General features: G+C 37.6%; 1 protein-coding gene across 1 annotated transcript in view; it reads right to left on the minus strand.

Annotated features, from left to right (window-relative positions):
- Positions 1-5,614: 5,614 nt before the first annotated feature.
- The window catches only part of LOC126188442 (centromere-associated protein E-like), a 618,456-nt gene continuing 602,975 nt past the window's right edge, over positions 5,615-21,095 (minus strand). Inside the window, exon 25 of the mRNA XM_049930047.1 lies at positions 5,615-6,142. Coding sequence (XP_049786004.1) covers positions 6,134-6,142 — 9 coding nt within the window. The 3' untranslated portion in view covers positions 5,615-6,133. The remainder of the gene's footprint in view (positions 6,143-21,095) is intronic.

Here is a 21,095-nt window from a genome sequence, read left to right on the forward strand (position 1 = left end):
TGAAGATATGGTAGAAATGCTGCTGATCTATGGAGAATGTACATTGACGAGAAATACGTTATGAGATTGCTTGTTTGTTGATAGTACTGTTAGCTAACATTATGATTATTAAGTTAATATGTCTGTTTTCTGCCCTACTCTACATACCTGTACTGTACCCTGTTGTAGGTGGACAAAATGCTGTTCAGGCAGAACGACTGTACAGAAGACGATTCCCTAACAAGCCATCGCCTTCGTGCTGGATGTTTGGTCATCTCACATATCATCTACGTGAAACGGGAAGCTTAAATCCAAGACCTCGACATCATCCTAGAACACGCACAGATGATCGTGCTGAAGTTGCTGTGCTCGCTACCATAGCTGTGAATCCTCAAATCAGCACACGTCAAATTGAACGTGAAGTTGGTGTGTTGAAATCAAGTGCACAGCGTATTCTTAAACGTCATAAATTTCATTCTTACCATGTTCATTTACACCAAAATCTTCATGGAAATGACTTCCGCAATAGGGTAACATTTTGTCGGTGGGCTCAGCAAAAACACCTGACTAATCCAAATTTTTTTGCAGATGTTACCTTTACTGACGAGGCATCATTCTCCAACAAAGGAATTGTCAATATGAGGAATATGCATTATTGGTCCGCAGACAATCCAAAATGGCTCCGTCAGATAGAGCATCAACTTCCGTGGAAAGTTAATGTTTGGTGTGGGATTATTGGAGATACCATTATCGTACCTTTCATTATACATGGAATCCAAAATGGCAGACAATACTCCAGATTTATACGACACAATCTTCCTGTTCTCTTGGAAACCTTACCTCTGAACCGGAGAATGGTCACGTGGTATCAGCATGGCGGATGCCCTGCACATAACGCCTTACGAGCACGACGACTTCTGAACCGTAAGTTCCCTGGTAGGTGGATTGGATGAGGTGGCCCAGTTAGGTGGCCTGCCTGATCTCCAGACCTTACACCGCTGGATTATTTTCTTTGGGGAGCAGTGAAGGATGCTGTTAACCAACATGAACCAACAACACCAGAGGACATGAAGCAACGCATTAATGATGCTTGTACAGCCATCAAAGAGGAAACAGTAGTACGAAGTAGGGCATCCTTCATCTGCAGAGTGACCCTATGTATGGAAGCCAATGGGCATCACTTTGAGCATGAGATGTGAACGCTATGTTTAGTATGTAGTGCTTATATCACAGTGGAAGTTTCTGCAAAGAGCCATTTTACCCAGTGATGTTAAGAAACATTTGTTTGCAACAATTTGTCATTTAACGCATTAGATAAACACAACATTGATAATTATGTGATAATAAAACTAATTGGTTAAACATGGTTACATTCATCTTCTATGTCTGACCTGAACTTCCCAAATCAAAACATTTTTACCTAAACAACAGTAAAACTTTTAGTCCACTTGCTCATTTCACTAAAACCATCAACATGAATTTTACTATTATGAGTGAATGATTAACTGTCACTTGCGCTAGATCTACAGTAAAGTTTTAACATTGAACGGTATTACCTTTTTAGTAACGGATTAATGATAAGCGAACTTAACTTTGTGACTAACGTTGCAGTACACAGATATGTTACATAACCGCACCACCCCTAGCCTATGGGATAAATACCTGCTGGAAAGTACAACATTAATGCAGGATGGCAGCAGATCGTATTATTCGTTTTGGACCTCTTGATAAGTATGGAAGTGTGATTATGCATGTCAATCACATCGCAATTACGGGCAGCATGAGGTTCACGCCTGAGCCTCAGGACGTGCGCTAGCAGCGCATGTCGGGTGTTTCAAGCATCAACTTCGCGTCTGAATATCTCGGGATGTAATGGGAATATTGCGATGCAATCAATGCCATTGTGTATGTGCTTTGTCATGCTATGGATTGCTGAATAGAAAATATAGGAGGTCTATTTAAAAAAAACATAAGTTTGTGTTAAAAAACACATATGCTTTCGTTTTAGAATATTTCCAAATATGTACATTCATGGGCCCCAGCCCTACATTGATACCGGTGAAAGTTGTTTTCCAATAGCTGTTATTGTTCCAGAGATATTTTGGGTAGACAAGATAGCTGGGACACTCTGTATACTGTTCGTGTAGCATCACTAAAAGAATTTTCAGAATTTGTTGATGTGACACGTAAGGACCTGCTTAGACATGTAACTACCAGGTGGCTCACCATGTTTCCTGCTATAGAGAGGTTCATCCACATGTTTAAGGCACTTAAGTCTTACTTTCTTTCACTTGATACATGGCCTTCCCTTCTCAAGAAATTCTTTTCTGATTCTGTTGGTGAAATGTATCTGCTCTTCTTGTATGTACAAATGAATCCTTTCCAGAGGGCAGTTAGCAGCATTGAGAGGGAAGACATATCAGTGAATGAGGTAAGACTGGAGCTAGAAAATATACTGCAAATTTTAGGAGAGAGAAAACAGTGTGTTTTCGTTACGTCTAAAGAAAGAATTAATGTCTGACCTCACACAATATCAGCAGTCTACATTTCTAGGGGAAGTCTCTCTTTTCTATCAAACTGTTATTGATTACTTGATAAAATGGAGTAAGCCCTTGTCTGATATTAAACATTTTGACTGGATTTTGCTAAAGACTGTACCTTCATGGGAAAATGTTGAAAAGACATTCAAGCGCATGCATGAAAACACAAGCTGTAAATTGAATGAGTCCCTTCTCTTTGACCAAGTACTGAAATTAAAGTGTGTTTTGGGGGAGGTCAAAGATGAAAGTTTTGAGAATATGATGTCACATAAGAAATGGGTGTTCTTCATTCATAATTGTATTTCTAGTGAGCAGTATTCAGAGTTGTGGAAAATTGTGGAATTTTGTTTCTCCATTCCCAGTCATAACGCCAATGTAGAGAGAGTCTTTTCCCTCATGAATTCTCAGGGGACAGAGGAAAGGAATAGGTTAACAGTAAAATCAGTTAATGCAATAATGCAAATACAGTACAATATGAAAAATGTAAGTTGCAGTGAATTTCATAAACTGATTGAGAACCAGATTAAATTCCTTTCATCTATTCAAGGTTCTGAGAAATACGATTGGTATAAGAAAAGCTCAAATGATGACAATAGGACTTCATGTACTGAATAATGTAATGCATATTCTTATTTTTTGTAATAAATGCTTTCTTAATGAAGCAGTCCTTCCTAAACTCTGGCTCATTAATTAAATGCACATTTCCCTTAGCTTATGGGCATGAGGACTCCTTATTCCTCTTATTTCCTTCGATCAGCTACAGTGACAGTAAGTTTTGTCCTGGTTTTGGATCCGAGATTATGGCAACCCTAAATATACTGACTGTAACAAAATCAGCTACTACTATTCAGGATATGAAAATGTAAAATATGGTGTCCCTCCAGGATCAGTATTAGGATCCATTCTGTTTCTCCTCTATGTCAGTGATCTTATGTACAACAAGTATTGCCAAACTACCCTCCAATTTGCAGACGATACTAGCTTCCTTATTAGTGGTAAAACAGAAGAAAAACTAAAAGACTCCGCTATCCAAACAATGAACAGTGTAGAACAGTGGTTCAGCTACAACAAGCTAATTACAAACAAAGAAAAGACAGTAGCACTGAACTTCTATAATGTAAAAGGAAGACACCACCCAAACATAGAAATAGAACTTAGTGACCGAGTTCTTGAAAGTGTTGACAGCACTAAATTTCTGGGACTCTAGCTCCAGAACAACACAAAATGGGAGGTACACATTGAATATTTGCAAAGAAATCTAAGCAAAACCTGTTACATGATACGGATCTTAAAAACTTGTTGCACCAAAGCCAGCCTGTTAAATGTATACTACTCCTATGTGCATTCTGTAATTAAATATGGCATAATCTTCTGGGGCAATACAACAACAAATATTAAACTTTTCAGGATGCAAAAGATAATATTAAGAATTATTGAAGGGGTAAACAATAAGAAATCATGCAGACCCATATTCAAAAAACTGTCAGTTCTTCCTCTTCCTTGCATTTTTATCTACAAAACATCAGTTTTCATCAAACAATATATCAATAGACACCCAGATATCTTATTAAAAAATGAAGATATACATGCACACAATACAAGGCAAAAATCTGACCTTCATATGAAACAGGTGAGAACATCATTGTGCCAAAAAGGCACACTGCATACTGGGATAAAGATTTTCAATAATCTACCTAAACATATTACATCAACAGGTAAACTCGGTAGTTTTAGGACTGAAGTAAAGGCATATTTAATTGATCATTGCTTTTAAAGTCTGACAGAATATATAAAAGCCAAACAACAAAAATAAAGATGCATTATTAATATTCTACTTTGTATGCTGCCTGTAATGTTTGTTGTATTTATGAATCAGTGCTAAATTACTTCTAGTCCTTAGGACTGCAATACAAACTGTATTTTATCTTGTAAATACCTAACCATGTCCAATATCCTTGTATATATTCTCTACATATATGATTTGAAGGACTAAATAAATAAATAAATAACCCCCCCCCCCCACACACACACACCATAAGAAAAATCAGTTCATTTTGAATACAGCTCACTTAATTTGGTTGCATAGCTCACCTGGTTGCAGCTGCTGTTGCTGTAAGTTTTCAAATAGCCACCAAGAACATGGTAGTTGCTGCATTGTTATTAGGGGTCCAATGAACATGCCTTCACTCTTTGTAATGTCAGCCACAAACCTTCCAAATCGTAGACTTAATGATATTTGCACCACAGATTTTACTGCTAAATTTAGTTTCTATTTATTGATGCAATCATCTCTTCTTAAATGTCTGATCTTTAATGCTAGTATTCATCTATGCACCTCTTCATACTATTCTCTTATTTACTGTGATAACTTTTTAATTAAATTTCCAATTAAAATTTCAATTTCTTATTTTCTTCCAAAGGTGTGATTTACATTAAAAGTATGTCAGTGCACATTTCTAGAAGTCTCAAACGACATGCTGATTTCTCCTACATATATCTCATGAAAAGATAACAAAGGTAAAAATTAGGGAGATTAAAACTCATTCAGAGTCTTACCAGCAATCATTCTTATCATGCACCATTTGCGACTGGCACAGAAAAGTAATGGAAGTGAGAGTTGTACTTGAATAACTTCTAAGACACACCATTTAAGGTAGCTTTTGATACAGATGTTAATGTAAATGTTGATGCACATGTAGATTCCTTATAAGCATTCAAAAACCATATCAATACTTCCAGTTTTGCTGGCTCCAATGATCACTGTTTGGAGAGCTGTTTAATTTCCTTACTCATACAAAAATATTCTGGGTAATTCTGTGATGGTTTTCCAACAAAAAATTAAAAAATTTAAACAAGTACAGTCTGTGGGCTCAGATTCTACAAATCTGAAGATAAACACGGAATATGTCAAACAGTGAGATAAATGGAGTTAAAGACTGGCATTAAATTCATGATTGACAATTACTGAAGATTTAATTAACAAATTTGGTCTCATACAAAAATTTTCTAAATTGATTCCTACATTAAAGCAGAAAGTGAGATACACAAGACATGAGATGATCAATTATGATTTTTTGTCAAATCACAAATTAGTAACAAGAATCTTCAAAAAGATTTCAGGCAGACACATAAATTATGTAAAATGTAATGTGTTTTATACATTTTTATGTAGATTTTGTGTGATATTAGTCCTTTCATAATAAACACACTACTTAATAATATCGGTGACACTAAACACATCTGGTACCTATTTAATGTTCCTAACCTAAAAATCACTCTTCTTGAACTCCCATAAATATGTTGAACACATTAAGACAAGCGTTTCAACTATTCACTTCACACTGTATTCAAATTTTGCTACTTGAAGAGACAGTCAGTTCTGTCAAAATATGAATGACATGAAACCATAGTCAGTATCTTACAGTATTTGCACAATCTTACTGCATTTTCACATCTCCCTTGATTTATTTGGGCAATACTCTGTAGATGAACGGCACTTCTGTAGCACTTTTATAACTGGACAAGTGTAACATCTCATGTTGGAATGGCCAATGCTTTCACATAGCTTCTGTTTTAGATACCGCACGTTGTTGTGTAATGTATTCACAGTTCTTCTAAGACATCTGTAAATTCAAGTATTATTCACATGGAATGTTTTATGATTTTATTGTATTAGTAATCATATGTTGTAATTATAATTACTAAAACTGTTATCAAACAGAATGTTAGTTCAAAGGAACTTTTATCATAAGAATATTAAATCTAAGTAATGTGACACACAATTGAAATGTGTGAGACAAATAATAAGAATTCTACAGACATCTGTTGAGGTACTTCGATTACTACTGCCTGTTTAAGAAAGTGCAAAAACTATCAAAAATAATCTATTTATAAATGATTTGAGACTCTAAGTTCCAGCTAATTTTACCGAGCTTAGAGAATATGTCTATAGCCTAGGTGTGTCATACAAACCAGCATAGCTAGTGATTTTCAAGTTAAAACGTAACACAGCTTAAATAATATTTAAAGCCTTAAATATGGCTGCAAAACAGCAACTCTGTAGTTCACAATAGATTGAAAAATCAGTCAACCAGTTGCAAATAAAGGTTTATTATTCCTTGACCATATTTGTAAAAATATCTTCTTCAGAAGTTTTGGTCTTGTTACATCACATGATGCAACAGGCATCACAAGATAAAATATTTGCTTATGTTACACGTACCTTATGTCATAGTCTAAGGCCAACTGCACTTTTTATCACAAATAGTTATCAAGCTTGAGCTTAAACTTTTAATTGATGTTATAGTTGCTTTGAGCTCAAATTTGGCAGTATCACCAGTATTTTACCCCTGATGTTGGATCAGTGTCAATATTATTAAGAGTAAGCCTTATAGCAGGTACTGTTAAAAAGAAAAAAAAGAAAAAAATACATAGGGGTCAGACTATATGTTTGCTAATAACTGTTTTGTACCAACTGTCTGTTAATAAATTTGTTTTAAAGGATGTCTGAATTCATGATAGCCCGGCACCTTACCACTCCTTAGTAGTTACTACCATACCAATATTAAATGATAACTCATACACAAGAGAAACATGTTACACACACATGTTGAGACTTTAGTGGCAATGTTGTGATTTCAACTGATGGAATATTCTCATACATGACTTTCCATTCTGTAATTGTGTCTTTCACATTTTACTTTAGAAGCCATCATAAACTGGAAGCAATTAACAGCCCTCTTGTCACAAAGGAAGCTGGGATATTTTTACCTCTCCTCTTGTTTTGCTATCTGCCTCCCTAAAATTCATTTTTTCATTTTTGACTAATTACTGTTATACGTGAGTATAATCTGTATTTCCATAAAAGAGAAAGGTTGACCCTCAGTTTTAAAGTAAGTAACACCAGATCTAATTTTGTGCCTAGTTTGATGGATGTAATTGATTTTTAAATTTATTTTGACTATTTCTAGTTAGTATCTTTCATTATAGGGAGAAATCAGTAATTATTTCATAACTTAATTTCTACTGTTGACATACAAACAAATATAAATTCTCTGCTAATTATATACATTTGGAAGATAAAATGCTAGTATTCTTTAAGTATCTATTTGGCTTTAGTCGGAAATAAAGTAATAAACAGTTTTGTCAAAAGTATTGTTTGCATAATGATATATGTTAATTTCATAATTTAAACAATTAATTTGGCTTAACCCTTGCAGTAGAAGAAACTGAATAAGATGTTTTGATGTATTCCATTAATTTAATGTTTCTGTAAATTTAACTTTGAAAAATATGTAGTTTCAGCCCCTATTATTGTGAGGATATATAAGGGCTCAAATTTTGCTCACAAGACAGTCAGTCCCACAGATGAGTTTCAGATGAGGAATTTGTGTTGCTTAGAATAACAACAATGTATCAACTTAACAGTGAAATAAGTGTTACACCAATAGGCCATGTGTTAAAACACTGACAGTGCCTTCTCCATACATCCCTTTTTTTCTTCAAGAACTGTGAACTTTGTGGTTAGGGTTTTACTGCTCGTAGATGTTGAACAGTAAACTATTGGAGCAGTATATGGAGGTTTGTCTGCAAAGTATTAATGAGGCTTATCGAATATTAAACATCAGTGCACTGGCCATATAACTGTGTATTATTAGGGTGTTGTGAAGGTCCGGCAGTAGTCAGTGTTGGAATCCACAACCCATTTTTCCACCAGTACATCAACACTGAGGACAACAAACAAAGAGGTAAACAAAGCAGACAGAACTGCTACGCTCTCTCGAGCTCTTCTTTGACTCAGCTCTTTCAAAAACTGGAATAGGTTGAAACTTCTTTCACACAGAGCATTTAAAAAGTGGAATGGGTGAGAACTTCATTCACACAAAATGTTCAAAAACAGAACTGTTTAGAATACTCCCCACTGTGGTATGTACCAAAGATTTGGGCAGATCTGCATCAGAAAGCATAACATATTAACAGTAGCTACTTTCCTTCAGAAATGAGTCTCTAGGAATGTATTCAGAATCTCATAAAAGTAGGCACAAAAATCTTGACACTGGCATACTTCTCCCAGCTGGTTGCTAGCCCAACAATCTAATATAGGAAATGCCATGGAATAATAACACTGTATCATTGTCCTAGGCAAGACTGATATTTTTTTTTTTTTGGGGGGGGGGGGGAATCATGAATCCTGTAATAGAACTGATCAATGAATAATTTAGATTTCTTTGTACTTGATGATACACACAAATAATTGGAGTACTTGAAACATACAAACAATTCACTTCAAATACAGACATTTCTATTTACAACTTGAATTGAAACCAGATGGCAATTATAACAATCAGAAGGCCTGAATGGGAAGCAGTAGTTGACGAAGGAGTGAAACAAGTTTGCAGCCAGTAACAGATGTTATTCAATTTGTACACTGAGCAAACAGTAAAGAAAACCAAAGAGAAATTTGGAGTGGAATGTAAAGTCCAGAGACAAGAAATAAAAACCTTGAGTTTTGCCAATGAGGTAATTATGTTAGATATAGCAAAAGGCTTGGAAGAGCAGTTAACCATAATGGACAGTGTCTTGAATGAATGGTATAAAATGAAAATCAACAAAAAAATGACAAGGACAAATGAATTCAGTTGAATTAAATCAGATGATGCTTAGGGAACTAGATTAGGAAGTGAGACACTTAAAGTAGTAGATAGTTTTGCTGTTTGGGTAGCAAAATAAATGATGATTGCTGAAGTCAAGAGGATATAACATGTATACTGACAATGGCGAGAAAAGCATTTCTGAAGAAGAGAAATTTATTTACTTTAAATATAGACTCAAGTGTTAGGAAGACTTCTCTAAAGGTATTTGGCTGGAGTATAGTCATGTATGGAAGTGAAACATGAATAATAAACAGTTTAGACAAGAGTATAATAGAAGCTTTTGAAATGTGGTGCTACAGAAGAATGTTGGAAATTATATGGCTAGATCACATAACTAATGAGGTGGCACTGAATAGAAAAGGGGAGACAAGAAACTTGTGCCATAACTTGACTAAAAGAAAGGATCAGTTGATAGGACACATTTTGAGACATCAAGGGATCATTAATTTGATATTGGAGGGAAGTGTGCAGGTAAAAATCATAAAAGGAGACAAAGAGATGAACACAGGGAGAACATTCAGAAGGATGTAAGTTGCAGTAGTTATTTGGAGATAAGGAGGCTTATACAGGATTAAGTAGCATTTAGAGCTGCATTAGACCAGTATTTGGTCTGAAGGCCACAATAAAAACAGTAGCTGTAATTTTCTAGACATTGCAAGTACATTTAAAATTAATATTATGAGTAACTACATAATTATTTTTCTTTAATTTTTTGGAAAATGACTTTAAAAACATTTGTGACATGACTGTTAATCACATAACTTCCTGTGAATGCATCTTTGAAAATACTTATCTTTATCATAATAAATTTGCATCTCTCAGAAGTATTTATACCTTTAGTTCTGTGTTTGACTTGTAAATAGTAGTACATACTTGGTGCAAAGTGAAATATGTTGGTTGGCTCTGTTTTCACCTACTGGTTATAATGGTATAGCCTCCCCCAGGACTCATATGAAATGTCCGATACCACCATTTTTTATACGCATCCAGATAGTTATCAGACAATTCAGTGGTTCCTAAGACCTTGTATGTGTGTCTGTATATATATAATTCTGTCCTATTTGATAAAAAACTTCAAATTCATTGGGTAGGCATGTTGAACGTTCTGGAAGGACGTATTTTGTCATAATTATCGGTGGATTGTTGTCATTGATAAAATCATGTACATATACTAAATTAAGTAACTAATCAAGAAATTGAAGTAATAAATAACTAGAGACTGCAGAGATGTTAGCATGAAAAATCAATGCTTCTAATTAACAAAGCGGTAATCTAAAAATCCAATAACAAAAGAACACACTATCTTGAGAAACAGCTTAAAAGTTATTAACAAGCGATGTATTTTCATTGGTTATTTATTTTTATGTCTTCCTCTGTAATTAATATTCTTTGTAATTACATTTCCAATCAACTCTCCAATTGTTTACATCTCACAGTTTTCCAATTTTGAGAATTTGAGGCATTATTTGTGCATTCTATGTATTTAATTGCATAAAGCATGAGCTGTATACTACCATTACATGTTAGTAACCAAATCCAAACTGTAATTAATTACATAACTAAAATAATATGAGAGACATTATTGTAATTAAAGTTCAGAATGATTTTCTTATGGAAAACTAAGATATTATTATAAAAGAGTATCACTGAATATTGTATTTTATACCTTATTCAGCTGTAACATCAGTTTCTGTAGGTTTTGTAAATTTTAATTGTAACATCAAAATTGTACAAAATTAATGATGCTTTATTTTGGTAGTAATTGTTATGATTCTGTATAAAACAATGCAGCAATGCTGCGACAAGTCAGTTTTGAAGTTACTTTTGGAAGTCAAAGAGATCAGTGAAGTCTGTCTGTGTTTTGTTTACATGAGTGTGCAGTTCAGATGTCAATTAATGTGAATAAATTTTATGAAGGATGAAATTTCCCATTCATTCATCAATGAACCAGGCAGAAGAAAATTAAGTTAAGTAACATTCAACATGAATTGTTACATGGTGAAGCTGTGACTGTAAATGATAGACAAAAGTAAAATGGAATAAACATGTGTGGAACACCTGTAAATTTTTTCAATACAGAAATTAAACCTAATTATCCTACTGCAACCAACAGCAGTGAGTGATACTAGTAGACAATTGAGCCTACATGAAAAAGAAACTAAAATGGAGCTCAACAATGAAGTCAGGTCAAACTAATTACATTTGGTAATTATTACCCCATTCATACAGTGCCAGGTTAAGGTCCAAGCAACACAAGGTACCACTTGGGGCACCAAGCCAAGAGGGGTGCCAGAAGCACCATACCTGCAAGATTTCTGTGTCCGGACATATAACAATTAGTAGCAGCTGCTTGGAATTCCAAACTGAGAGGGGCACAAAACTGTAAGATTTTTTATAGAGTGCATATCACAATTAGTAGTGAAAAACAGCATGAGTGAAAGTGCATGAGGGAAAGTGGAGAGGAGGTGAGGGGTGGAGTGTGGGGAGGGGGGGGGGTGAAATGGTAAGTCAGCTATGTGGAAAAATAATCTCAAACTGGTCTCCATTCATACCTAAAGACTAATGTTTTCCCTTTCTTCTTCAGTGGTTTGGTACACTGGAGAAACTCATCCCCATCTGAGTCATTGTACGCATTATGTTTGAGAAGATATTTTCAAAATTTCATAAAATTCAGTGTCATTAAATATGTAAAACATTACAATATCTCCTTCAGAAATTGGAAACACAACAATGAGCAGATTGCAGTCTCTTGTCTTGCACTCTGTGTGTATGATTTCAGTCTCTGAATCATACAGCCTTTATTGCATATCCATTGCCTATTTCTCCTCAGAAAGAGAAGATGGGTCTTATAAAGTTACCATATTAGCTTCTAATCAAATACTGCTTACTGAGTCTCATCTCAGTTCCACTACTGGATGCATTATTTCCTTATAGAAAGGTCACAGTTGTTAGTAATGCATGGGAAGTTATCTGGTAAAACAGAAATTATTGCCAAGGATTTTCCAAGAAAGACTTAAATGATTCTGCTTTTCTTTTTTAATTTTTGTAAATCATTTAGTATCCAATATGAACAGCACTCTTAGTTTTGTAGCAAGCAGGAATGACAATGCAGTAGGAAAAGTAATACAGTTAATGTAAAGCACTTTATTCAGAAGAGTAATTATAGAACAGGTCTACATCAGACAGTGGTCGAACACACCAACTCTATTTCCCTGTCTCCAAAGATCATCACAATATGAACAGCAACCCTTAGTTTTGTAGCAAGCAGCAACAATGATGCAGCAGGAACAGTGATTCAGTTAATGTAACATACTTTATTTGGAAGAGCAATTATACAACAGGTCTACATCAAACACTGGTCGAGAATGCACTGACTCTCTTCTACCTCTCCCCAAAGATCAACCAATGTCACCAGCCAGAGACATTCAGGCATCACATAGAGGTCAATATCCCCCCAGAACCCCCTGCTGGGAGTACGGAGTACTGTGGGACGTGGTAATCAACAACTATCAGCATGCATAGATGCATGTGACTGGTCGCGCAGTGGCTGGCACCATTCAGGACATGATGGGGACTTTTCTCATAGTGCTGTATGATGTGCTGATGCTTCAAATGTGGTACAGTGCCAGATGTTGCAGAGGGCACCTGACATGGCCATATTGTGACTCAGATGGGGCAACAGATAGAGGAAGTGGGGCAGAAGCTCATTGAATTTAGCTCACATCAAATCCAAGTATGGGAATAATATGGTCATCATCCTTAGTGTCCACTGTTTGATGTTCAGGTGTGCTGGAGTGGAGTCCCATACAGGTTTACAGGTTTAAATTGGGCACATAAAACTGCCATAGGTTTGCCACATACTAGACTGCAAATGTCTGTGGACTGTGTTCGAGCACCCTGTACAGGCCTGAATGAGGTGTCTGCAGAGTGATCAAACAATGTCACCTCACAACGTGACAAAGTTGCAACAGGCAAGGTTCTTGTGTATAAATATCTTTGGGGTCAAATGAGTTGAGGAGAGCAGCATGTGTATGTTCCAAGCCCGAGTATGATGCACAAGTATAGGTAAGTCGACCGGTCTTGTGTTGACTACAGGCTGAGCAAATTCTACAGGCAGGACAAGTTCATCTTAGACCACCTCTGCCAGAAACACCTGTAGGTCATCCTTGCATGCTGAGAGGATGCCAAGCAGGAACCACAGGAGAACCTAGGTCCAGAAACTGCCACTGCAGATCAGGACCATCTTCATTGTTCTGTTTCCCCTCACAATGAGGCCATTGCTCTGTAGGGATCTGAAGTAGTCCACATGTGGGTGGTCCCACAGAGATGACACAGGTTGTTGAAGAGGACAGATTCAAATTGACAGAATTGATAGGTGGTAACCACAGTTCAGGAGTGCTAAAGTGAGCAATTCACATCTTGACAAATGCATGTGTGGTTGTTTTAGCTGTGATGTTATGCATGGGTAGGGCTTTTACCTATAATAATGTCCTGTCTGCCATGGATAAAAGGTATCAAAACTCTCCCAGCTCTGGCAGGGGCTCAACAATGTCAAGGTGGACATGCTGGAACTGAGTCTTCAGGATGGGAAAGTATCTGGGGTGACAGCTTGTCTTACTACACTGAGATGCAAGACAGCTTTGTGCCTAACAGTGGCAGTCTCATTTGATATTTACCCAAACACCAGGGCAACTCAGGTTGTGCAACTGATTGAAGATTTTGTGAAACACTGTAAGAGCACTAGAGTTATGGCCTGTTCTGTGAAAAATCATGACTTAGGGTTGTGTGAAACATGGTAAGAGACCAATTTTGATGTGAAGGTTTGTGTCACTCTCGTTGAGGTCATCAATGCTTGAGTCATTTGTTTGTTCAGTTGCCATGTGCTCATAGTCATATTGGAGAGAAATTATGCTGATTCTTGAAAGGTAGACTGCACTGATATGGTCCACCCCATGGACATATGTATGTCAGGCATGTACTGTGCCATAAAGTTTAAATGTCTGCATCATTATGGTCTGGTTTCCTTAGGTGGGATCCTGATCCAGCAAAGGTTTATGGTCCACATACATGGTCACTTGGTGACCCCCAGTATCCTCACAGCAGGATGTGACCCCTGTGTATACTGTGAGGAGCCCACAGCTGAAAACTAACTCTTTGAATGTGAGAGGGGCAGTTTCCTTAAGAAGGACTGAAGCAGTTGGGGGTACCCTATCTACCACCTGCTGAAGCACAGCCCCATCACAGTGTCACTTACATAAGCTGTGAGTGTGAGTTGTGCTTCAAGGTAACAGTGTTTGAAAGTAATGGCTTCTGCTAGACAGTTCCTTGTGCAATGGAATGCTTCTGTCATCTTCACTGACCATGGAACTTGGCTGTCATATTTATCTTTTCCTGATAAGGTGTTTGTGAGAGTTGACAACAATGTGGCTGCATGAGGAAGGTCTTGGCAGTAGAAGTGAAAGATTCTGGGGAACTGATACAGGGCATAGAAAATTTCTGGGAGTACAAGATTTTTGACCATCTCCATGCATTCTGATGTTGGACTGATGTCTTATGCATTGAGTGTATGGCCTAAGAACGTCACCTCCATTGTCAAAGTAGTGACTTTGCTTCTTTAATGACAAGAACACCTTGTCATAGTGTGACTAGAACTTGTTCTAAGTGGTTCATCATGAGTGTCTAGGTGCAATGAAGGTTTGCCAATAGGTGAATGATGCGAGTAGTCATACCACTGATTGGTACCTCTGAGTTATTCACTAAGTGAAGTCAGAGTCCCGATGTTGGTTTATTTATGTGCCATCAGAAGATAATGAACTTATGTCAGAGTCCATGTCCACTAAAGGAAAAGTAGTGTTGTATTATGAGATCGGGCATGAAGAGACATCCTTATGTAGGTGTCGTCATTGCAGCATATGTTTGCTCTATTTGTGGATGGGGTGGGCAGCATTACTCATTGTGATGGACCAAAGTGAATTTTTTGTCCAGCTGACATCTTTTGGGTACTCAGAGGGAGTGTAATATTTGTGAGTGTCATGTCTGAATTGACTCTAAAACCAGCACACCAACGGCCATGGGCCAGCTATCACATCAGTCCCATCATTGCTAAGTGATGCAGGCAAGCTGGTCACGTTATGGCATTCTGCCAACTGTGTAGGTGACATGACATCATCATCATGTTGTGTCAAGTTAGCTTGAGCAAGATTGGGTGGTGTGGGAGATGTTCTTGGCCCAGTGCCACACATTATGGCATCTGCCTGTCTGTTAAATATCTGCCAGTGGCATACAATCTACCAAAAGAAATCGTTTTCCTAGAAATACAGACTCATGTACAATCATTGCCAGTTGCAACAGAGTCAGTAATTTAATGATCCAGGCATGTCAAGCATTATGATCAATAGTTATGCGAAGGTAACACCAAAGTCGTGAGGGTGTGCTGTTGTGGAGTCACTGTTTGTAGATAGCCTCCTGCAGCTGTTACTCCAGGGTTTCTGGGCTGTATCTGTTTGCATGTGACAGAAAGAGGATAATGTCACTGACTAGCTCAGCCTGTCCTTCCAGGTAGCAGAGCAGTTGACATACATTGAATCAGTGTCTAAAACGCATGTTGCTTCTGAAATGCAGTCCAGTATTGCAAACCCCAAATCCCGGTGAGCAAGATAGAACAGTGGTAATCTGAGGCATGAGCTGAACCTTGGAAGTGAGGCTGACAAAATAAATGTAACATTCTTCAATGTGATAGGCAACATGGCTATCAATTGTTTGTGGCAACAAGATAATCTGATGCCGGCATCCATTTCAAAGTGCAGGAAGAGAGAAAGACATGAAAGTGGCATTACAATTATCTTTAAGTCTTTGCTGGTTAAGAGCACTGTCTGTGAAAGAATTCTACATCTACATCCATACTCTGCAAGCCACCTGACGGTGTGTGGCAGAAGATACCTTGAGTACCTCTGTCGGTTCTCCCTTCTGTTCCAGTCTCGTATTGTTCATGGAAAGAAGGATTGTTGGTATGCCTCCGTGTGGGCTCTAATCTGTCTGATTTTATCCTCATGGTGTCTTTGCGAGATATATGTAAGAGGGAGCAATATACTGCTTGACCCTTCAGTGAAGGTATGTTCTTGAAACTTCAATAAAAGCCCGTACCGAGCTACTGAGCGTCTCTCTTGCAGAGTCTTCCACTGGAGTTTATCTATCATCTCCGTAACACTTTCGCGATTACTAAATGATCCTGTAACGAAGCGCACTGCTCTCCATTGGATCTTCTCTACCTCTTCTATCAGCCCTATCTGGTACGGATCCCACACTGGTGAGCAGTATTCAAGCACAGTGGGCGAACAAGTGTACTGTAACCTACTTCCTTTGTTTTAGGATTACATTTCCTTAGGATTCTTCCAATGAATCTCAGTCTGGCATCTGCTTTACCGATGATCAACTTCATATGATCATTCCATTTTAAATCACTCCTAATGCGTACTCCCAGATAATTTATGGAATTAACTGCTTCCAGTTGCTGACCTGCTATATTGTAGCTAAATGATAAGGGATCTTTCTTTCTATGTATCTGCAGCACACTACACTTGTCTACATTGAGATTCAATTGCCATTCCCTGCAACATGAGACAATTCGTTGCAGATCCTCCTGCATTTCAGTACAATTTTCCATAGTTACAACCTCTCGATATACCACAACATCATCCGCAAAAAGCCTCAGTGAACTTCCAATGTCATCCACAAGGTCATTTATGTATATTGTGAATAGCAACGGTCCTACGACATTCCCCTGCGGCACACCTGAAATCATTCTTACTTCGGAAGACTTCTCTCCATTGAGAATGACATGCTGCGTTCTGTTATCTAGGAACTCTTTAATCCAATCACACAATTGGTCTGATAGTCCATATGCTCATACTTTGTTCATTAAACGACTGTGGGGAACTGTATTGAACGCCTTGTGGAAGTCAAGAAACACGGCATCTACCTGGGAACCCATGTCTATGGCCCTCTGAGTCTCATTAACGAATAGCGCGAGCTGGGTTTCACATGATCGTCTTTTTCGAAACCCATGCTGATTCCTACAGAGTAGATTTCTAGTCTCCATAAAAGTCATTATACTCGAACATAATATGTGTTCCAAAATTCTACAACTGATCGACGTTAGAGATATAGGTCTATAGTTCTGCACATCTGTTCGACGTCCCTTCTTGAAAAAGGGGATGACCATTGCCCTTTTCCAATCCTTTGGTATGCTACGCTCTTCTAGAGACCTACGATACACTGCTGCAAACAGGGGGGCAAGTTCCTTCGCATACTCTGTGTAAAATCGAACTGGTATTCCATCACGTTCAGTGGCCTTTCCTCTTCTGAGCGATTTTAGTTGTTTTTCTATCCCTCTCTCATCTATTTTGATATCTACCATTTTGTCATCTGTGCAACAATCTAGAGATGGAACTACAGTGCAGTCTTCCTCTGTGAAATAACTTTGGAAAAAGACATTTAGTATTTCAGCCTTTAGTCTGTCATCCTCTGTTCTGAAACAGAACCATTTTGGTCACAGAGTGTCTGGACATTTTGTTTTGATCCACCTATCACTTTGGCATAAGACCAAAATTTCTTATGATTTTCTGCCAAGTGAGTACATAGAACTTTACTTTCGAATTCATTGAACGCCTCTCGCATAGCCCTCCTCACACTACATTTCGCTTCAAGTGATTTTTGTTTGTATGCAGGGATTTGGCTATATTTATGTTTGCTGTGAAGTTCCCTTTGCTTCCACAGCAGTTTTCTAACTCGGTTGTTGTACCACAGTGGCTCTTTTCCATCTCTTATGATCTTACTTGGCACATACTCATCTAACACATATAGTATGATGGTTTTGAACTTTGTACACTGATCCTTAACACTATCTGTACTTAAGACAAAACTTTTGTGTTGAGCCGTCAGGTACTCTGAAATCTGCTTTTTGTCACTTTTGCTAAACAGAAAAATCTTCCTACCTTTTTTAATATTTCTATTTATGGCTGAAATCATCGATGCAGTAACCACTTTATGATCGCTGATTCCCTGTTCTGCGTTAACTGTTTCAAATAGTTCAGGTCTGTTTGTCACCAGAAGGTCTAATATGTTATCGCCACGAGTTGGTTCTCTGTTTAACTGCTCAAGGTAGTTTTCAGATAAAGCACTTAAAACATTTCACTGGATTCTTTGTCCCTGCCATCCTTTATGAATGTTTAGAGTCTCCCAGTCTATATCCGGCAAATTAAAATCTCCACCCAGAACTATAAGGTGGTGGGGAAATCTACTCGAAATATTTTCCAAATTATCCTTCAGGTGCACAGCCACAACAGCTGCTGAGCCAGGGGCCCTATAGAGACAACCAATTATCATGTCTGAGCCTGCTTTAACCATGACCTTCACCCAAATAATTTCACATTTCGGATCTCCGAAATGTGATACTACTGCACTACTTATCGCTATAAACACGCCTCCCCCTTCACTGTCCAGCCTGTCTCTGCAGTTGTTGTTGTTGTTGTGGTCTTCAGTCCAGAGGCTGGTTTGATGCAGCTCTCCATGATACTCTATCCTGCGCAAGCTTCTTCCTCTCCCAGTACCTACTGCAACCTACATCCTGCTGAATCTGCTTGGTGTACTCATCTCTTGGTCTCCCTCTATGATTTTTACCCTCCAAACTGCCCTCCAATACTGAATTGGTGATTCCTTGATGCCTCAGAACATGTCTTACCAACCGATCCCTTCTTCTAGTCAAGTTGTGCCACAAACTTCTCTTCTCCCCAATCCTATTCAACACCTCCTCATTACTTATATGATCTACCCAACTAATCTTCAGCATTCCCCTGTAGCACCACATTTCAAAAACTTCTATTCTCTTCTTGTCTAAACTATTTATCGTCCATGTTTCACTTCCAAATTTCTCTTCTTCAGAAATGATTTCATTCCCATTGTCAGTCTACATTTTATATCCTCTCTACTTTGACCATCATCAGTTATTTTGCTCCCCAAATAGCAAAACTCCTTTACTACTTTAAGTGTCTCATTTTCTAATTTAGTTCCCTTAGCATCACCCGACTTAATTCGACTACATTCCATTATTCTCGTTTTGCTTTTGTTGATGTTCATCTTATATCCTCCCTTCAAGACACTATCCATTCCGTTCAACTGCTCTTCCAAGTCCTTTGCTGTCTCTCACAGAATTACAATGTCATCGGTGAACCTCAAAGTTTTTATTTCTTCTCCATGGATTTTAATACCTACTCCGAATTTTTCTTTTGTTTCCTTGACTGATTGCTCAATATACAGATTGAATAACATCAGGGAGAGGCTACAACCCTTTCTCACTCCCTTCCCAACCACTGCTTCCCTTTCATGCCCCTCAACTCTTATAACTGCCATTTGGTTTCTATACAAATTGTAAATAGCCTTTCGCTCCCTGTATTTTACCCCTGCCACCTTCAGAATTTGAAAGAGAGTATTCCAGTCAACATTGTCAAAAGCTTTCTCTAAGTCTACAAATGCTAGAAACGTAGGTTTGCCTTTCCTTAATCTAGCTTCTAAGATAAGCCGTAGGGTCAGTATTGCCTCACGTGTTCCAATATCTCTACAGAATCCAAACTGATCTTCCCCAAGGTTGGCTTCTACAAGTTTTTCCATTTCTCTGTAAAGAATTCGCGTTAGTATTTTGCAGCTGTGACTTATTAAACTGATAGTTTGGTAATTTTCACATCTGTCAACGGCTGCTTTCTTCGGGATTGGAATTATTATATTCTTCTTGAAGTCTGAGGGTATTTCGCCTGTCTCATACATCTTGCTCACCAGAAGGTAGAGTTTTGTCAGGACTGGCTCTCCCAAGGCTGTCAGTAGTTCTAATGGAATGTTGTCTACTCCTGGGGCCTTGTTTCGACTCAGGTCTTTCAGTGCTCTGTCAAACTCTTCACACAGTATCATATCTCCCATTTCATCTTCATCTACATCCTCTTCCATTTCCATAATATTGTCCTCAAGTACATCGCCCTTGTATAGACCCTCTGTATACTGCTTCCACCTTTCTGCTTTCCCTTCTTTGGTTAGAACTGGGTTTCCATCTGAGCTCTTGACATTCATACAAGTGGTTCTCTTTTCTCAAAAGGTCTCTTTAATTTTCCTGTAGGCAGTATCTATCTTACCCCTAGTGAGATAAGCCTCTACATCCTTATATTTATCCTCTAACCATCCCTGCTTAGTCATTTTGCACTTCCTGTCGATCTCATTTTTGAGACATTTGTGTTCCTTTTTGCCTGCTTCATTTACTGCATTTTTATATTTTCTCCTTTCATCAATTAAATTCAATACTTCTTCTGTTACCCAAGGATTTCTACTAGCCCTTGCCTTTTTACCTACTTGATCCTCTGCTGCCTTCACTACTTCATCCCTCAAAGCTACCCATTCTTCTTCTACTGTATTTCTTTCCCCCATTCCTGCCATTTATTCCCTTATGCTCTCCCTGGAACTCTGTATAACCTCTGGTTTAGTCAGAGAAACATTGGCCCTCTGTCTTAAGAAATATAACACCAGATCTAATTTTGTGCATATTTCTGTGTATGTAATCAATTTCCTAATGTATTTTTACTATTCCTAGTTAATATCTTTTGTTACAGGGTGAAATCCGTAATTGTTTTGTGACTTAAATTCTATTGTTAACTTAGAAACAAATATAAATTCTGTACTAATTATAAACATTTGGAAGAAAAACTACTAGGATACCTTAAGTATTTATTTGAAAACATGTTAGCAAAGCCAGCCCTTATTTAATTCCAAAATAAGTATCAGATTCAGTTTGTGTAACTATATCAGTTAATTTCATTATTTAAAGAAATAATTTGGCATACCCTTGGTGGTAGAAGAAACTTTTGAAAAGAATGAATTTTTCAGT

Source organism: Schistocerca cancellata, chromosome 5 (genome assembly GCF_023864275.1).
Source record: "Schistocerca cancellata isolate TAMUIC-IGC-003103 chromosome 5, iqSchCanc2.1, whole genome shotgun sequence".
NCBI classification, from domain to species: Eukaryota; Metazoa; Arthropoda; class Insecta; order Orthoptera; family Acrididae; genus Schistocerca; species Schistocerca cancellata.